At 41.0% G+C, this 17,009-nt stretch overlaps 1 protein-coding gene across 7 annotated transcripts in view; it reads right to left on the bottom strand.

Moving 5' to 3' along the window:
- Positions 1–8,116, bottom strand: part of CREM (cAMP responsive element modulator) — a 36,781-nt gene extending 28,665 nt beyond the window's left edge. For 2 of the 7 annotated variants that reach the window (XM_027906712.1, XM_027906714.1), the window contains exons 1-3: positions 7,953–8,114; positions 2,993–3,105; positions 2,278–2,395 (exon numbers count right to left, since the gene is read on the bottom strand). In XM_027906712.1, coding sequence (XP_027762513.1) covers positions 2,278–2,395; positions 2,993–3,033 — 159 coding nt within the window. In that variant the 5' untranslated portion in view covers positions 3,034–3,105; positions 7,953–8,114. Of the gene's footprint in view, positions 1–2,277; positions 2,396–2,992; positions 3,106–7,952 lie in introns of all 7 variants that reach the window. The other 5 variants (XM_027906710.1, XM_027906709.1, XM_027906713.1 and 2 more) reach the window with 5 other exon arrangements.
- Between the last annotated feature and the right edge of the window lie 8,893 nt (positions 8,117–17,009).

Here is a 17,009-nt window from a genome sequence, read left to right as displayed (position 1 = left end):
CTCACTGACCCTGCTTGCGCAGAGGGGTCAGTGTAGATAATCCCAAAAGGTCTTTCCAACATCAACCCTTCTACAATTCTTTGGTAATACACAGAAAACCACAAATTGGGTATTAAAAGATAGTGTATTAAAATGTTTTACTTCTGACTGAAAAATACCCAGGTTAAAAAAGTATCTTACTAAAAAAAAACAAACAAACAAAAAAAAAAACCACACCCAGTCTCCTGTGCCGTCCCCAAGATAACTGAAAAGGAGCCCTCAGCTTCAGTGACCAGGCATTTTAGCTCTTGGTAAAAATCAAGTCATTCTTTCCTCTATTTCTGCATGTTTGCAACAAAATAGTAGGGGAGATGGCTGCAAGTTGACACCATGTACATTTCCATCACTTTTAGTGGCTGTCTTCTCTTCACCGCACTCCTCCAGAGGCCAAGGAGGGAGACACGAACTGTGCCCCTCTGTTAACAGTCAAAATACACACACACTGGACCAGCCACAAATTCCTCAGAAACACCCCAAGTTTCCCATCTGCTACCACCAGCAAAAACAGTCGCATGTCCCACACAAACCCCTCAACACACACCCCTGACTCTCACCATGGCAAAGCACCTCACCTTCCAAACCAGCCAGGTAGGAACATAAACTAAAAAAATCCTACTCATCTTAAGCCAAAGGAATGTCACAACAAGGCAAGTGTTCCGTCCAGGCAGTCCCAGGCCCGTTTTACCAAAATGAATGCTGAGTCAGAGCAGCCTCAGGGCACTGAGGGGTGTCAGGGCTGCAGGCCCTGGGAGCCTGTGGCACCACCAGTGGCTGAGGAGACAGGCCTGCCCTGGCTCTCTGAGCCGTCTGACCAAAAAAAGGGACTCCAGATGTCAACTCTGGACTGTTAACCTCAGCCTTCAAACTCAAGTACGTGTTTTGGTTTAGTGCTAATTGAATGAGATTCATCAATACTTCAGAGTTATTAGTTTTAACTGAAAGAGATGGAAGCCCATACCCAATACAGCTGCACACAGTACTCAAACATTAAAGGCATACAAACATAAAAAGTCTTTTCCTTGGGGACTCAGTAGAAGCTCTCCTACAGCATTAGTGACAGCTTTGTCTCTGGATCAAGATTAAAAATCCCAAGTGACAGAATTCACAGGTATCTTCTTCAGACACTATTACACAAGCCAATAAATTTTACACATAAATCATGCTATGAAGTTAAAACACAAAACTTGAACTGAATTACTAAAGATAGAAGAAATAAGGGGATGAATCGACAGAACAACCCAAATAAAGTTCTTGATTTCATGCTCTATTCTTAAAGACAAAAAAAAAAAACCCAGCAAACAATATTCCCAATGCTGCATGTATCAAAACAAAAAAAAAAGGTTGATAAGTATTTTGCAGTCTTTGTGTCTGAAGATGTGAGGAAAAAGACCAGCTGCCTTCAGTTTTTAAAATATACCTATAATGTAAATCAAGTATCTAACATACCGAACACATAGCATCAATTCTTACAGATTAATAAATTCTGTAAGATGTTTTTTAAAATGACTTCCTTTATTTCACAAACGGGGGTTGAAAATCCTTTTAAGTGGTCCGTACAGTTTTCTGAAGCTATAAATCCTAGTAAGGTCAAGAAACTTATTTCTCTCAAGTGTCAAATGTCACATATTTTAACGTGTATACATTTTTAATGTTTGAGAATTGTTACTATATAATCTTTTATCCATTAACTACCAAAGAATAATCCAGATAAAGCAACCATACTGAACACGTGAAGTATGTTTTTATAACTCCAGACACTGCCATTGGATACATTAAAAACGTACTTGCAATGAGATGAAATATGTTCTGTACAAAAACTGGGACTAGAAGAGAATCATGGTTGGTTTTATTAATGTTTTCATTTTTGTTATTCATCACATCTTCAAGATACATGTTTTAGACGGTTGATCTTCTAGCCACCTCAATTCTTTAAGACCCTCTTCCCATCTTTACAATCAATCATCTTGTAAAAGTGAATGGAAAAAAACACATCTCTACCACTCTACTCTGAAAAGGCTGGTCTCCTGAAAGCGTTAACCTTTTTACAGACCTGATGTTACACTAGTCCTTTGTTAACTACTGCAGGCATAGTTTCCAGTATACTTTTGCTCTATTTTTCCTATTAGACAGCAAGACTTATAAAACATGAGAATGCCACGCAAATTGATAATTTAAAAATCACTGCAGCTCTGAATATCACTTTATTGATTCTTCTCATCTTTCCACATTTCAGCTTACCTCAGATCCTGAGGAAATCTGACTTCGGCCTGGCTGATTCTGAAGGTGACCAGCATTTCTCTCTGTCATAGAATCCACTGCATTGTCATCCTGTTCAACCATTTCCATGGTCATCTGTCTGAAAGTAAATACATATACATTTAAATAATGCAGTACATGGAGGAGTGCAATTCCAAACTATTTTATATTTGGAGCAGACAACTAGCAAAAAATAAATAAATGAGATTAACTGAAGTCCTTTCTTCCCATTCCCCTGTATTCAAATATTAATTCATATAGCCAGGAGCTCTAAAATAAGTATTTTGGAAAGATGCAAGGGGAGGCAGTTCTGGAAATGGCTGTCAGGGAGGGACAAGCACAGAGTCCCAGGGTCCTATGCACTGGTGCCAGTGGGGCTGGGAGCGCAGTGCTCCACAGCAGATCTCTCGGGCCTCACATCTCGCACTGGACATGGTTCTAGCTGCCCAGCAGCCACGTGCTGCTACATTCCTCTCAAACCTTCCAAGATGCTGATTCCCAGGTGGGATCAACACTTGAACTGTCTGTAAACTACTCGTGGCTCAAGACCTGAAACGATTCTTCTCATTTTGCAAGATTAAAAGTAGGGTAAGTTTCATAGGAAAATAAGTAACTTGATGACCCTCAGTTTAAACTAAGAGCTGAAACTCCAGATAGAAAGCTTCCAAATGTATCTGCTATATAAAAATGCAATTACCTGACAATTCCTTTTCGATATTTCTTGGCACACTTAGTCATAACGGAAGGTGGGAATTTTAAAACAAGAGCTTGGTTCTCTTCGGCTCCCTTTCTCTCCTACCAAACCCTGCACTGAAGGTGCAACATTGAACAGGTGATGTCAAACATTGCCATGGCAACAGGTCAGTTTACAAACAGAACAGAGACAGGATAGGGTCAGGCAGAGGCAGGCAGGCCCTCAGGCATGCTCCCACCTACACCCTACTTACACAATCCATTGAGGCCGCAAAAGGAAGACATGATAGAGATGAGGGATTTAAGAGGCAGCAAATATCAATTCCTTGGATTCCATTACTGTAACTAGGGGACGGCAAGCCCATCTGAACTCAAAGTTCAACTGTTTCAACTGGCTGATAGTTACTTCCGTTTCTTCTCAGGTCTTACACTGAGAAATGGAAGAGGCAGGGAAGGGAAACTGCTATCCACCTCACTCTGAGACTCTGGAATTTAGTCCCACAGGTTAAAAGTAACTACACTGAATCAAATTAAATGTAAACCAAACTCCTTTTGCGGCACTATTTTAGAGAACATTCCACAATCTTTGAGAACAAATTGTATTGGTTTTTTTTGAAAGTCACCCTTTTCACCCAGAATAAAGGCATGAAAATATGAAAAGATATACAGTCAAATGATGCAGAGCACAGTTTGAGCTCATATGCCTCCAACAGTATTCTACCGACCAGACTTACAGTCCTACAGCTAGAGGTAGCCAAGATGTACACAATTCAGAATTTTATGAGTTAACATTAGTATTTCTGCCCACATAAGTTTCATACCCTATTCCCAGTATCAGTTCAGATTACAACAGTAAGAAGTTATTTTACATCTAAAATCTTTCTACATTTTTGTCTTTTGTCAGTTACCACTAATTACCTTTTTCTCTAGGTACAATCAAATTAAGGACCTACTGAAATTCACCAAAGTCTTTTTAGTGGTTTTATATATACATGCAATATAATAACAATAATAAAGTAGGGAAAAAAGTTCTTTCTTCATAAACTAGGGCCATCCATGGAGTCTTAAACATGAAAGCTCTATCTGGTTCATAGTAAGAATGCCTCCATAAGCTTCATAACAGCTCACACACCAAGGAAGATTAAATAACACATAGGTACTGGCAACATATTCATTGTAATCTCTTCCTAAACATGGGAATAGTCAGAATTAATTCACTTTATGAAAGCCCTTAAGTATTTTTGTATCCAGAGCCATCTGTCACAGAAAACCTACTGTTGGAGGGAAAAAAAAAAAAAAAAAAAGTACTTATTATTCCCACTAAATGCATTTCATAGAAATTTTACCTAGAAAAAGCCATTTTTCATCTTGGAAAAAAAAAGATTTAGTTCCTAATTTTAGCTTAATTCTTCACTGATTGCAGAACACTATAAAAATTTACTTATTTTTACTACTTTATCAGGATTTTTCTCCCAAAGTCTTTTCATCTGCAGTGCTCCAGTAACTGATTTGGCAAATTGCTACAAAAGAGCATCAGTACAGCAGAAAATCTAACAAAGTTATTCCTCGTACTTGGCAAAATACGGTACAGTCAAAGGGATATATACTTTGGATTATTTATGTTTAATTAGAAAAACAGCAGCAAGTACTATACATGTCAGTGAAATGACAAATATACCTAAGATTTATTATATACATGAAAAACTCTTTAATTTATATAGATTTTCCATCTATAATTGTGTATACGCTGACTCTTAATACAAATGATTGCTTAATTTAAAACTTTAGTAAGGTGGAGTAAAGTCTGCAAATTTGACTGCCATAAAATGCTACTGTAACTCAGGAACACAGCAAAATACTCTTCCTAAATAAGCTCAAACCCATCTCTTTTTGACAACCTGTTTGTAAACAGAGACTTGACTAGAAACAACATCCAAATATAAAGATCCACCTATAGCCTAAAAAAAACAAAACAAGAATAATGAAGCACATAAGTAATTTTAAAAGACACGCTAGTTATCTTCGCATAAAACTTCAATGAGAAAGATGACTAAAGACAAAACGAAGCACGTTAGCATCAAATTCAGATGTGTTACAATATTAGCAATGTTTGATAAGGCATAAGCTCAGGGGATCACTAAACTCGCAGGAGCAGGTCAGTCGATTGCAGTCATTTTGAGCCCACAGGGTCAGTCACACAGAGCTGTGTCACCTCATGTGGGCTTGTGCACAGCTCAAGGCCAGCCAGGCATGCTAAGGAACTCCTGAATTTCACAGTCCAGTCTGGACTGTCACTGTCTTTGGAGCACTCTCATAAACTCTCAGATTCCTATAACCTGAACTAAAGAGAGTTTGTATTTCCTGTATATAATTTTAGCATGAATACATCAAACTGTTTTAAGAAATACACAGAAAAAAATACTGAGCAATATCATAATTATCCTTTTTCTAAAACGTAAGTAATAAAGACTGTGTCACAAAACAGTTATCAATCCAGTCCAGAAACTACTGACATAAACAGTTTCCACATGTATCACACTCAATCAGTCTATACTGCTAGCAAATTCTAACATATGCATTGCTTAAAGTTTCAAAGAGAGAAAAACAGAATTTTCTGCCAAGCACCAAAAATCCTTTATAAAAGCCTACCAGTAGTAGTACATGACATGCTTTAAAGTTCACATTACCTTCCTTCTACTTTAAAGTAAAACTAAGCAAACAGTTTTTACATATGTGGTCTTAGGTCCTGTTTAAAAGTATATGTTTTTCTTCACTGTATGATTAATTATATACAAGTTTTAGGTTTATACTCAGTATTAATACATTATTTTCTTATGTTTTCTACCTTAGTTGCTTACAGTCACTGAACAGTAACTTTAAATATTCATCTGGATTTTTAAATTATTAAATAAGTTATACCTCTGCACTCACATGAAAAGGGGGCAAAAATAAACATTCCATAATGTAAACAAAGACATCTGCTTCTTCCTACAACTTAGCAAAGAAATCTTCAGGATTTGGCACAAAGTTTAACCATTACCAAAGCTCGAAAGGTTTCAATATATAAGCACATGTTTACTACACTCCTTGAGATGAATGCACAGCAGGTCAGCAGCAGATAAACACTGACTAAGATGATGCACACAGTGCACATCATAAGCTTCTTCAACTGCCATCAGCTGAAGCATCCCCGGTAGGACAAATCTGGCAGACACAATCAGCTAGAGGAAAACACTGCCAGGTTTCTTAGAAAATTGGGAGTAATTTACAACTAAAAGTGTGAACTTTTTACGTCTTTGTCCATAGGTAAAAGATGAAGGATCAAAATATCATCTTCTGTAATAAGGAGCACAAAAGATCCCTTCACTTCCTCCAGTACTGCTGTTTGTTTTCCATCACTGAATATTCACACAAATACTTAATCTCTGTTGACAAAATTAAACTGCAAAAGCAAATTGGTACAATATTTTGCATGTCTGAAAATGTATGACTGTCTAATTAAATACCCAGAGACATTTTAAAAAACAACTTTTTTATTTCAACCATACTTTATACATCGGAGAGTTCTTAAAAAGGAGGCTTATTACAAAGAAACTCATAAGGGGCTGAGAAATGTTTCAGCCCTTGCTCCAAATCACTTTGAAGGCTTTTATTCACAGGAGAAAAGAAAGCAAGGATGTGAATTTACAAGCACCTGTTTTGCATTTATGGATGACCCCAGTGAGTGTGAAAACTCTCAGAATGCGCTCGTTTTAGAAGGGCATTGTGTTTTAGAGCTCTGTAATAACCTGTTTTACTACCCTATAGCGTGAAGCACACCAGCTGGGAAGGTGGTCGCAGCGTTCAGCCAGGTTATACAGACTAGACTTTGCAAGTGTAAACTTCCAGTTTTAGGTATCATCAGAAGCTTCATCACTAAGTTTCTTGTATCTCTTAAGTTCTCAGTGTTTCCTTATTTTCTTCCCCATCCTTTTGTTCCTTGAACACCCTAGCAAAACCCTAAAAAAAATTTTAAAAGCCCAACTTGCCGTTCTTGCTCGCACAAGCAATGCTACCTGTCCACTCTGCACCTGCCACCTCAACCACCCGAACCAGGCAGTGCCGAGCCGGCTGACAAGAGGACACACGGTCCCCCTTCAGAAGGGTCCAACCAGCCCCCCCTGGATAACCCAGAAAACCATTCAAGCATCAGTCCCTCTGGAATCACTTAGCACTCAGCACCACGTATGATGTTGCCACGGCAGTGGGGGATGCAGACAAAACCCTCAAACCTAAGGCAAGACCTCGGAGTCACGGAGCCCACTGTGATTCTCCCCCACCTGTTCTGCTGACCCAGCTCGGAAAGCCCTGCGGGCCAGGATGTAACAGGGTGTACCGGGATAAGGGGAAACGACACCGGGTAGCCCCGCTCCGCCCCGGCCTGGACAGCTCCGCGGAGGCCCCGGGACCGGCCATCGGGGCGCTCCACCCGCAGCAGGCCGGCACTGCCCCCGCTCCTCCCGCCGAGCCGAACCGCTCCCAGAGCAAGGGCCGGAGCCGCTCCTGTCAGAGCCCGGCGACAGCGCTGCTCCCGGCCGGTAACGGAGCCGGCGCTCCGCGCGCCCCTTCTGGAATTCCCAGTGCGCGGAGCCGCCTCGGGGCCGCCCGGCAGCGCTGTGCGGGCTCTGCGCGGCCGGCCCTGATCCCGGCGCGCTCCCGGCTGCCGGCGGGGCCGCGCTTGGCCGCCTCACTGCGCGCTCCCGGCGGCGGGGCTCAGCCGACCGCGGCACAGCGCCCCCCGCCTGCCCTGCCTTGCCTTGCCTTGCCCTTCCCTGCCCTGCCCCGCCGTGCCGTGCCGTGCCTGCCCGCCCGCCCCTGCCCTCCGCGCCGCCGGCGCCGCCCGCTGCCCTCCGCGCTGCCCCGCTGCCGGCCCGCGGGGGGTCGGGCTGCGCGCACACGTGTCCCCGCCCCCTCCCGCAACTCACCCGCCGCCCTGTACGTGCTGCCCCCGTCACAGGGGGTGGGGGGGACCGGGGACCGGGCGGAGCCGCGCGTCGGTCTCACGTCAGCGCTGATGCAGCCGCGCCGCCGCGGGGGCGCCGAGGAAATGGCGTCTGCGGGGCCTCCCAGCGCCAGCGGCCGCAGCGGGAGGGCGGGACCGTGCGCGGGAGCGGCCGCGGGGCGCAACGGCCGCCGCGCTGACCAACCGCCGCCGCGGGGCCGCCCATCGACCGGGGCGGGACGCGCCGCGCAGCGGGGCGGGGTAGGGGGGGCGGCCCCGCGGCGCCGGGGGCGGGGGCGGCCGGTAACGGCCCGGGCGGGCGCGGGGCCGCCGCACTCCCCTCTCACCGCGGGCGGGGTGCGCGATGATAGCGGGGGCGGTGCCGCCCGCCCGCCGGGCCTCGCCGATAAGGGCGGTTGGCTGGGCACCCCCTCCTCCCGACCCAGGGAAGGGACGCGGCGCAACCCCCGGGTGTCCCCTGGGCGGTGCCGGAGCGCTGAGGGACGCGGGGACCTGCCCGGGGGCTGCCCCGCCGCACCGGTACCAGCCCGCGGCTTCTTTTGTAATTCAGCTTGGTGGAAACACGTCCCTTACATTGTTCGTTCGTAGTATGACACGACATGACACGGTGTTTTATGTTTATCCGGATAAATAAATCAGAAATTGCCGACGGGGACGGACGTGCGCGTTTCCCCGCTCGCTGCCGTGGGATACGTGCGAATGTCATGAGTCATGTCGGGCTGGTGCCGTAGGTGTGAGCACGGCGTGCGCGCAGGGCCTGTGCGCTCGGGTTTAATATTAAAATGCCATAAATGCCTGAGCAATAAACTTTGTTAATCGTGGTGTTTTAACATCGTATGTCTTACTGCTGCTTAGCGTTTTACAAAGTAGTCTAAGAAGGGATTACACTGCAGTATAATTTAAATTACGTCTACACATCACTCCACTTATATTGTGAAGTTACATAACATATTTACCATTTACCCTTTTTTTTTTTTTTTCTGTGAGAAACTATTCAACAGTGTGCTAAATAAACATGAAAAACCTAAGTTAATTTCACATAACTCATTGTGATTGAAGAATTGGTGGATGTGTTTGTCAGGATTGGTGATATGTCTGTGCAGGGCAAACACTGTCTTATTCATGGCATGTAGAGAAACTGGGTATCGATTTCCTGTGCTTAAGAGAAGTCAAATAACTCTTATCTCTGACTTCAGAAAAGATGAATCATATTTACTTGCAAAGGTTTTCGCCTTTAAGCATTTAGTTCATTAGTTTGCTTCACAGAAGTTACTTAGCACAGCTATCAAAATCACAATGTAGTGGAAATAATACAGAATCTTCAATGTCCCTATTGCTTGTGCAAGTTTTTGGTTTTCATCCCACATTTCCTTTGTTGAAATGTTGAACAACACCCCCTTCCTGTTTTGAGTTCTGTTTCCCTCCCTTTGTTTGTTGCATATATTTTATGTGTCCATTCAGGGTTTTAAATAGGATTTTCTTTTCCCATGATTAATAACCTTCTGGTTTGACACATCACCCATTAGGTACACTATTGTTATGCTCATTTATAAAAAGTTAGGCTTTACTAGAAAATCTCTGGTCAATTTAGCTGCAACAGGAGTACTTTTGATTTAGATGATCAATGGAGCATAGAGGGGTGAGAAAGTAATTATATTAGGATGTGAAACCAGCCAGAGTATTGTACAGTGTAACTTTTTTGCACAAGTTAACCGTGAGGTCCATCGTGTCTTTAGCAAAATTAACTAGGTGTCCCCTCCTATCACAGTTGAGTTCCTCCTTGGGTTGGCTCCATTCTGTAAGATGGATACCAATAGCCTTGAAACACAACGGTAGGGGTGAGAGGAGATGATGGTGAGAGGAAGATGATGTGGGCAGGGGTCATTCGCCCCCTTACTCTACAGTAGGGAATGCACAGGGTGTTGCTATTCAGTAATCAGTAGGCAGTGTTTGGCAGCCACTCAAGCATCACCTCATACTATGTACTGGCCCTATGTAGTGTAATGTAGAGCTGATAGAATGGGGTGTCAGGACGGCTGGGCTGAGCGATACTCATCCTCTCATCGACACTGTGTTACTCCACAGGGACACCTGCTAAGCATGAGTACCAATCAGCCGCTGCAGACCCTGGTAGCCCTGGCCTGTCTGTGCAAGTAAGCACGGTTTATTGATAGGAAGCAACTGAGAAAGCAATTCCCTTTTTACTAAGTAATACTGTAATAGAGGCTGTTTATAGTATTGTATGAACTCCAGCAGATAGTGGTTTTGTATTCTATTTTAGCTTTTGATTCTCTTTGCTAGTAGTTTTTTACTCTCACTGCAGTAAAAGATTTTTGTGTAGTGTTTGAATGACTGTTGTACTTGTCGTTGTTCTGGACACGTATCCTGACAAACCAATACGTTAGCATATATTTGTTAGAATGGTAAGATAATTAAATGATCAGTCAAGTACAAAACTACTGAGAATTACTCTGCTGAAACCTTTGGAAGAAATTCCAGCTTTGACTAGTATAACCAAAAAGCCAAAAGTAGCTTGGGATACTTCTAGCACCTCAAAAATGTTTTTGAAGGTAGAAGTCTTATTGCAAACAGGAAGAAATTTTGAATGGGTGTGTTAATAACGGAAACTACTGGAGTGAGTTCCTTATAAACAAACTGAGAATTTCCATGAACTCTTAAAATGTGAATTTGGAGCAGTTGTTTCTTAGTAGTTTTCAAGTCATAAGCAACTTTGAAATGTTTAACTAAGAATTTACTACTATTTATACCTCTTCTCTGTGATAATTTAATGAAGTGTAGTAGAGGAATGAGTGAACTGCCAGAGGGATTTAGATCTTGGTGATACAAAGATGACTAACCAGCTTTGGCTCTTAATACAGCTTGCTGAAGTTGGTGGGCTGGAAGAGGAAGGGAATGAAGAGCAAGCATTGCGTTCATGTTTGAGATACTGTGTTTGTTACCTGAGGCCAGAATGGCCTTTGCCACAGAAGCACTCACTTGAACTAAAACAGTTCTCTTTAAATTGGTATCAATCCCTGATATGAACCTATTTAATTTTGAATGCTAAGACCAGAAGCAATCCATAAGAAGGCCACACAGGTCAGGATTCTTTATGATTGTCATAATTTACATAAGATGGTTCTGAACATAAATTTGAAAGCCAGGCTCTTGCTGTCATCAGAATGACTACCTGAGTCATCTTTTCTCTCTAACCTAAAATGTCCAACCTGATGTTCTGTCCTGCAAATTCAAGGAAGTATCAATGATTCAGTGGCAATTACTTTTTAATTGCGTTTTTTGGGTTCTAGTGGGCAAAGACAGAAATATCCTTTCAAGCCGGGTCAATTTTGAAGTCTGATCCACTGCACCATCCCACAGAGGGAAGTGCTCCATCAACTGAGATGGGATAGTAGATGAGCAGGGAGTTGGAGCAACTTCATTTGGCACCAAAAGAAACCTGGTGCTCTTTGCAGAGAACATAAATATTCACCAGTGCATATTACATCAGTAGGAATGCTATATCCCTGTGATCCTCAGACAAGTGATTTTACATATTGGGTCTCACAGCTATCTTTTAAATAGATTTTTCTAAAGGAATGGGATTTTAAAAAATGATGTATTTAATTTATAATCTTATGAAACACCTATTTACTTTTCATATAAAAAAGTTCATAGGTTGTCATGGTGTGAGCAAAGACAGTGAAAGGGATATGCTGCCTAGATTGATTGATGATTTGTATTTAATTAGAATTCATACATTTGAAGATAATACAGGTAAGACTGAGAAAAATATATTGGCATCCTATTTGAAATAACACTGATGCTTAATGATTTTGCTTTGATTGGGCATTACAGAAATTATCCAACTGTTGCCATCGTGACTGATGTTCAAATGTGGTTCTGTGACTTTCTTCTATCATAGAGACATTTGGTGTGTTATACATATCTCTTTTCAGCCCATATCCATATCCTACACATCCTAAACATTTAGGAATGATGAAATATAAGCTTTAGGTCAACAAAAAATCCTTATTCAAATTGCGTCTAAAATGCCCTTAATGTTATTTATATTAAGAAAATTATAGCATATAGGTACTTTATTTCCCACTGAAGGCTTAGGTAGAAGATGTCCAGTAAATGTAGTGTCACATAACATTTAATGATATTCACTCTTAGGCTTTTCTAACGGCACTTTGTTTTTCTTCACGTAACTGATATTTGATGTCTGTATTTTTGTCTCCTTGAATATTTCATGCCTGTAATTATTGTCAGTGTCCCAGTTTAAATGAGACAAGGGTCTTTTGCTGAGGATGGATTAGGAGAAAAAGACCCAAACTTCTTTTTCTAAGCAATTATAAATCCGAAATTAAGAGGCTCTGATTGAAGGAAAACAAATTATGGAAAAGGGAAAAATAACAGCCCTTTATTAAAAGGTATGTGTGTATTAACAGGCACACAAAAAAAAAACAAGTAAAACAACCAAGCAATACTCCTATACCCCCTTCAAGAACAAAATGGATAAACCAGCAAAAGGAAAATTAAATAGTTCAATTTTTAACACCCTTTGGTGCAGTTCCAACCCCAGTCAGCAGGGGGCGCCGTCGGGTCCCTGGAGATGCAAAATTTGTAATGTACTGTACCATTCACCAGGTGGCGCTGTTGGGTCACTGGAGGTGCAGAACTTGTAATGTCCAGTGCCCGTCACCAGGCGGCGCTGTGGGACCCCTGGTCACTGCCACATGGGATGGGGAATAACAATACCCTCTCGATATGTCGGAGGGAAAGAAAAGAAAACACCCAACCAAAAACAAAACAAAAAAACCAACTCAGTTCCCCTTCCCTTCCCACACTGGGAAAGGAGAGAGGGAATGGGGGGGGGGGGAAGGGGGAAGGAAAGAAAAAAAAAAAAACAGCAATAAAGCAGAAAGTTCTCCCAATGGAAGAAAGCTCACAGACTTCAGCTGGTGAGGATTCCCTGTAAGCCGGGCCTGCAGCCAACAGCTGAGCAAAGAGCAGCAGCAAAACTCCCCTCTGACAGGAAAAGACAAAGAAACCAGCCAGTGTCTGCAGCTCACAGCAGGCTCCCCTGAGGGCTCCGAGCAGAGCTGACACCCCACCTCCACCTCCTTCCAGCCACACACACTAGCCTCCCCCAACTCCTTCCCCTTCATTGTCAAGGGGACTAATCTCTGGGCCATCAGTGGACCAGGCCTATTCTTTTGTTCACCTAATAGGCCATAAACAGAGCACACACATGGTAGGGGGAAGGGAAAGAAAAATTCCTTGCTAAAATCAGAACTATGACACATAGGTAATACAGTAATTCCTTATTGGGTGTATGAAGCTGGAGGAGACTGAATTACCATATAATAATTGCACCACAGGTCTCCTTGCAGACCACTCCAGTTTTAGCTGGTCATTGGATAACCATACCTCTGCTGTTTCATTGCCTCTAAGGGAATAGGACAAGTACAGAACTTGTAGAGGGGTCACAGAAAAGTGCAGTCAACACACACAGCCTCTGTTTTCATAATTTATTTTGTAAAAGTGATGAAAGTCAGAAGTAACCCATATCTGCATAGTGCAACAGAATCCTAAAACTTCTGAAGCAGAGAAGTAATTAGGCAAGAAGTACAGCTTAATGAATATAAAATACAGCAATTAATGTAAATGTAAGACTAATAATTTTTTTCACCTTTTTTTTAATTCATTTGTATTTCAGGGAAAATATATATTTCCCTTGACATACAAATAGAAACAGAAATGGTACACCATTAGAAAGACAAATATTGAAAAACATTGTAAAAGGTAAATTTGTAAATACTTTTTTCCAAATAAGTTTTCTTTTTTTTTAGAAGTTACACATCTCTAGAATTATAAATATTTAGTTATATTTCCCTTTCCTAAACTGCATTAAGTTGGAAGTGAGACTGAGTGACTGTATAAGCAGTATAAGCACAAATTACTGATCCTTTTATTCTTACTTTTTGCCAGTGCCCATCACTGGAACCTTTGAAAATTGATAACTGCCTAAATTACTGCTCTGCTAAGGCAGCACCTTGACTGTAGTGGGTTGCAGAAGCCGGAAGCACAGGAAGGAATAGCCTTGAGGAATCCCAGGTCTGGCTTAGGGAGAAGTCTGGCCCAAGAGCTGTGAGGATTTGCAGTACCTCAGCTAGCTCTACTCTGCCTTGTGTCATGTAAATAATAGGATTTCTTTATTTGGAAGGCTTGAAGGTTATTATTGGTGAAGGGAGTGTCAAGCACTATACTAAGTCGATATTTTAAAGTATTTTACTTTGATTTTCTTGGGTTTTAATTATTTAATTTTGGATAATAATTTGCAGTAATGCTGCAATATTTTACACCCCAAGGATGAAATACATTTCAGTGTGGTTTGTTTGTGTTTGATTTGTTGGAGTTTTTTTTCACTTTTTTGGGATTTGTAATAACAAATTGAATTCTATAAATACTAAACAGGTATCATTAGTGATATGCTAATATCTGGTATGTCCTGCACATTGAAAGAAGGGGTACTTGCTGATGCACCAAACATACCAAAGCAAACCAGAGTGCACTAGCAGCTAAACTTTGATCACATTATTAATCACTGCTTGAACAACAACACAAAAACCTAAAATGATTTGTGAATGTGTAGTTAGATACTTGGTGAGGTGTCTGTAAGTAAAGCTTTATGAGAAGGGGAATTGACAGGATGCAGTGTCGGATTCCTCATCTACCGGTCCTAGATCAGGTCTCCAGAGCTATTGCCTCCCTACACAGTGGAGCCAAAACAAAGAAAACAATGGAGAAATGTATAGTTTGACAAATGAGTTGATATTCTATACATTGCTATGTACTCATTTGTTGCTTATTCATTTCATAAGGGAAATTATTATAGTGGAAAAATAATATTCTAACTAGCTGACAGTGTAAGGTGTGTGAAATGTTTAAATGACTGGTGAGTTCCATATATATACAGGATGGTATTTCTGTTGCAGCAGAAAAAAAGAATGGTGACTAAGATCTACTACATGAAATTTTCTAATTTCCTCTGCTGAATAATGAACTTTCCTTATATAATAGTTTCCTCATAATATGAACATGACATCTACTCAACAGTATTCATAACCATTTATAATCTATTACTGTTTGTATAGATTTCTGAACTTTTCAGTTGAAGAGCACAAGGTTTGTATAAAACATTATTTTGTACTAATAGCATGAATAACTGATCTTCAACTCAACTGCTTGAGTTCTATTTAAAATCTAAGTTCATAAAACTTTAATATTAAAAGTCTTCTGAATAGGCTTTGTTTAAAGAATTCTACACAAAACACAGTTTGTAACCTAATGTGAATACACTGTTCCACAGGGATGTGATCCCTGTTTGCATACACTCGTTCTTTGCAAAAGATGTTTCCTTAGAACAAGGTGAGCCAATGCAGCAGCGTGGCCGGCACTGATGACACACTGAGAAACTGCCTCTCACAAAGATGAATGACATCAACCATTCCGATAATGCAGTAAAAGACAAACACAAATGAAGATCTCATATTTATTAAAAATATTCAATGAAAATATGTAAAAATACTAAGAATATTTGCATTTGGTTAACAGGGTGGCTATAGATTTTCTAGCCACCTGTAGGTTGCTTTCAGTGGGGGAGCAGATTCTTTTTTTGGTGGTAGATGCTTGTAAATGACACTGAAGAGCAAGAATACAGAATATAAAATGAAAAGCAGAAGCTGCTGAATAAATGAAGCTCACTAGACACAAAGTAAAGGGGTTTGGGAGCTATAAAGAAAAGGAAGAGATACAAGTGAAAAATAACTAAATGGAATAGTATTCGGTATAACAGAAGATTATCAGGCTATTTGCAGTATGTTTATTTGACAGAGCTTCTGTATTTCTTTCATGTCAAGAGTTGTTCACTCTTCATCTACCAGTGACACAGATGAATGTCTAAAGCAACATATTTTTCTGAAGAGGATATATCTTTCATCAAATGCTAGCTCCACTAATCTATCTCCTTGATGATGCTATTTTGCCAGCTGGTTTATTTATAAACTGTTTTTTCTCATTCTATTTATCTAGCACTTTTGTACATTACAGAAGGTTTTTATCTCCATTAACTGTGAAAAGTGTGTTTGACTGAATTATTTGAGAGACAAATCCATCTACGTCCTGAGGACCTCGCTGCCACTGTCCAAGCGTACTTGGCCCCGGCAGATGAACCTCAGGATTAAAGGGTGGGCTCAGTTCCGCGCACACTGTGTCTCACCTAAAAAATCCAATGCGCAGGCTGGAAGGTGGAAAGACCTTCCCCAGTTCTTCGTTCGCGAAGAGACTGGCCATGAGAGACAAATATATGTATTTTTATAAAATCATTTCTCAGAAAACCCAAGGAAACTGTCAGTGGAAGGATGTCTGGTTTAATCTGGAAAATGATGTTTTAGAAATGGGCACTAGACATTTCCTATTTATCATATTTTAGCGAAGATGGATGCTCCTTGCTCTTTCCCCCTTCCTTTTTTTTTTTTTTTTTTTTTCCCGGAAACAACAACTTTGCAAATTCAGTCTTGTCTCAAAGCTAAGTCGTGTTGACTAAAATTTATCATCACTAAGAGTTGTATAATCACTGAGTTCAAATGTTTTTCTTCTCTGTGTATACACACCATACACACAGATGTCAAAGAGCTGCATGCTGGGGTTCACATTTTTAGTACAGGGGTAGAACCACTCAGGATTTACATGACTATTTTCTCCAAAGCATTATAAAAGTTGTACAGCTCATTGATCTTTAAATACACAATTTTACTTGTCACTAATGTTGGAGAATATTTTTTTAGGACTATTTTTTTTTGGCAAAAATATAAGAAAAAAAAAATTACCTAGGTTTGCTCATACGGATAGTTTAACTGCTTAGCTGCAATGTCATGAGAATAAATTGGTGTCCCTTTTTAATAATAGATGGGGGAAAATGACATTTGCAAATTTTTTTTCAAGCAATCTCAGA

The sequence above is a fragment of the Empidonax traillii genome, unplaced genomic scaffold (assembly GCF_003031625.1).
Source record: "Empidonax traillii isolate 1590-97213 ecotype Southwest subspecies unplaced genomic scaffold, ASM303162v1 scaffold1345:size128070, whole genome shotgun sequence".
NCBI classification, from domain to species: domain Eukaryota; kingdom Metazoa; phylum Chordata; class Aves; order Passeriformes; family Tyrannidae; genus Empidonax; species Empidonax traillii.
Note: the sequence above shows the minus strand (reverse complement) of the source record. Positions and strands in the feature narration are given on the sequence as shown.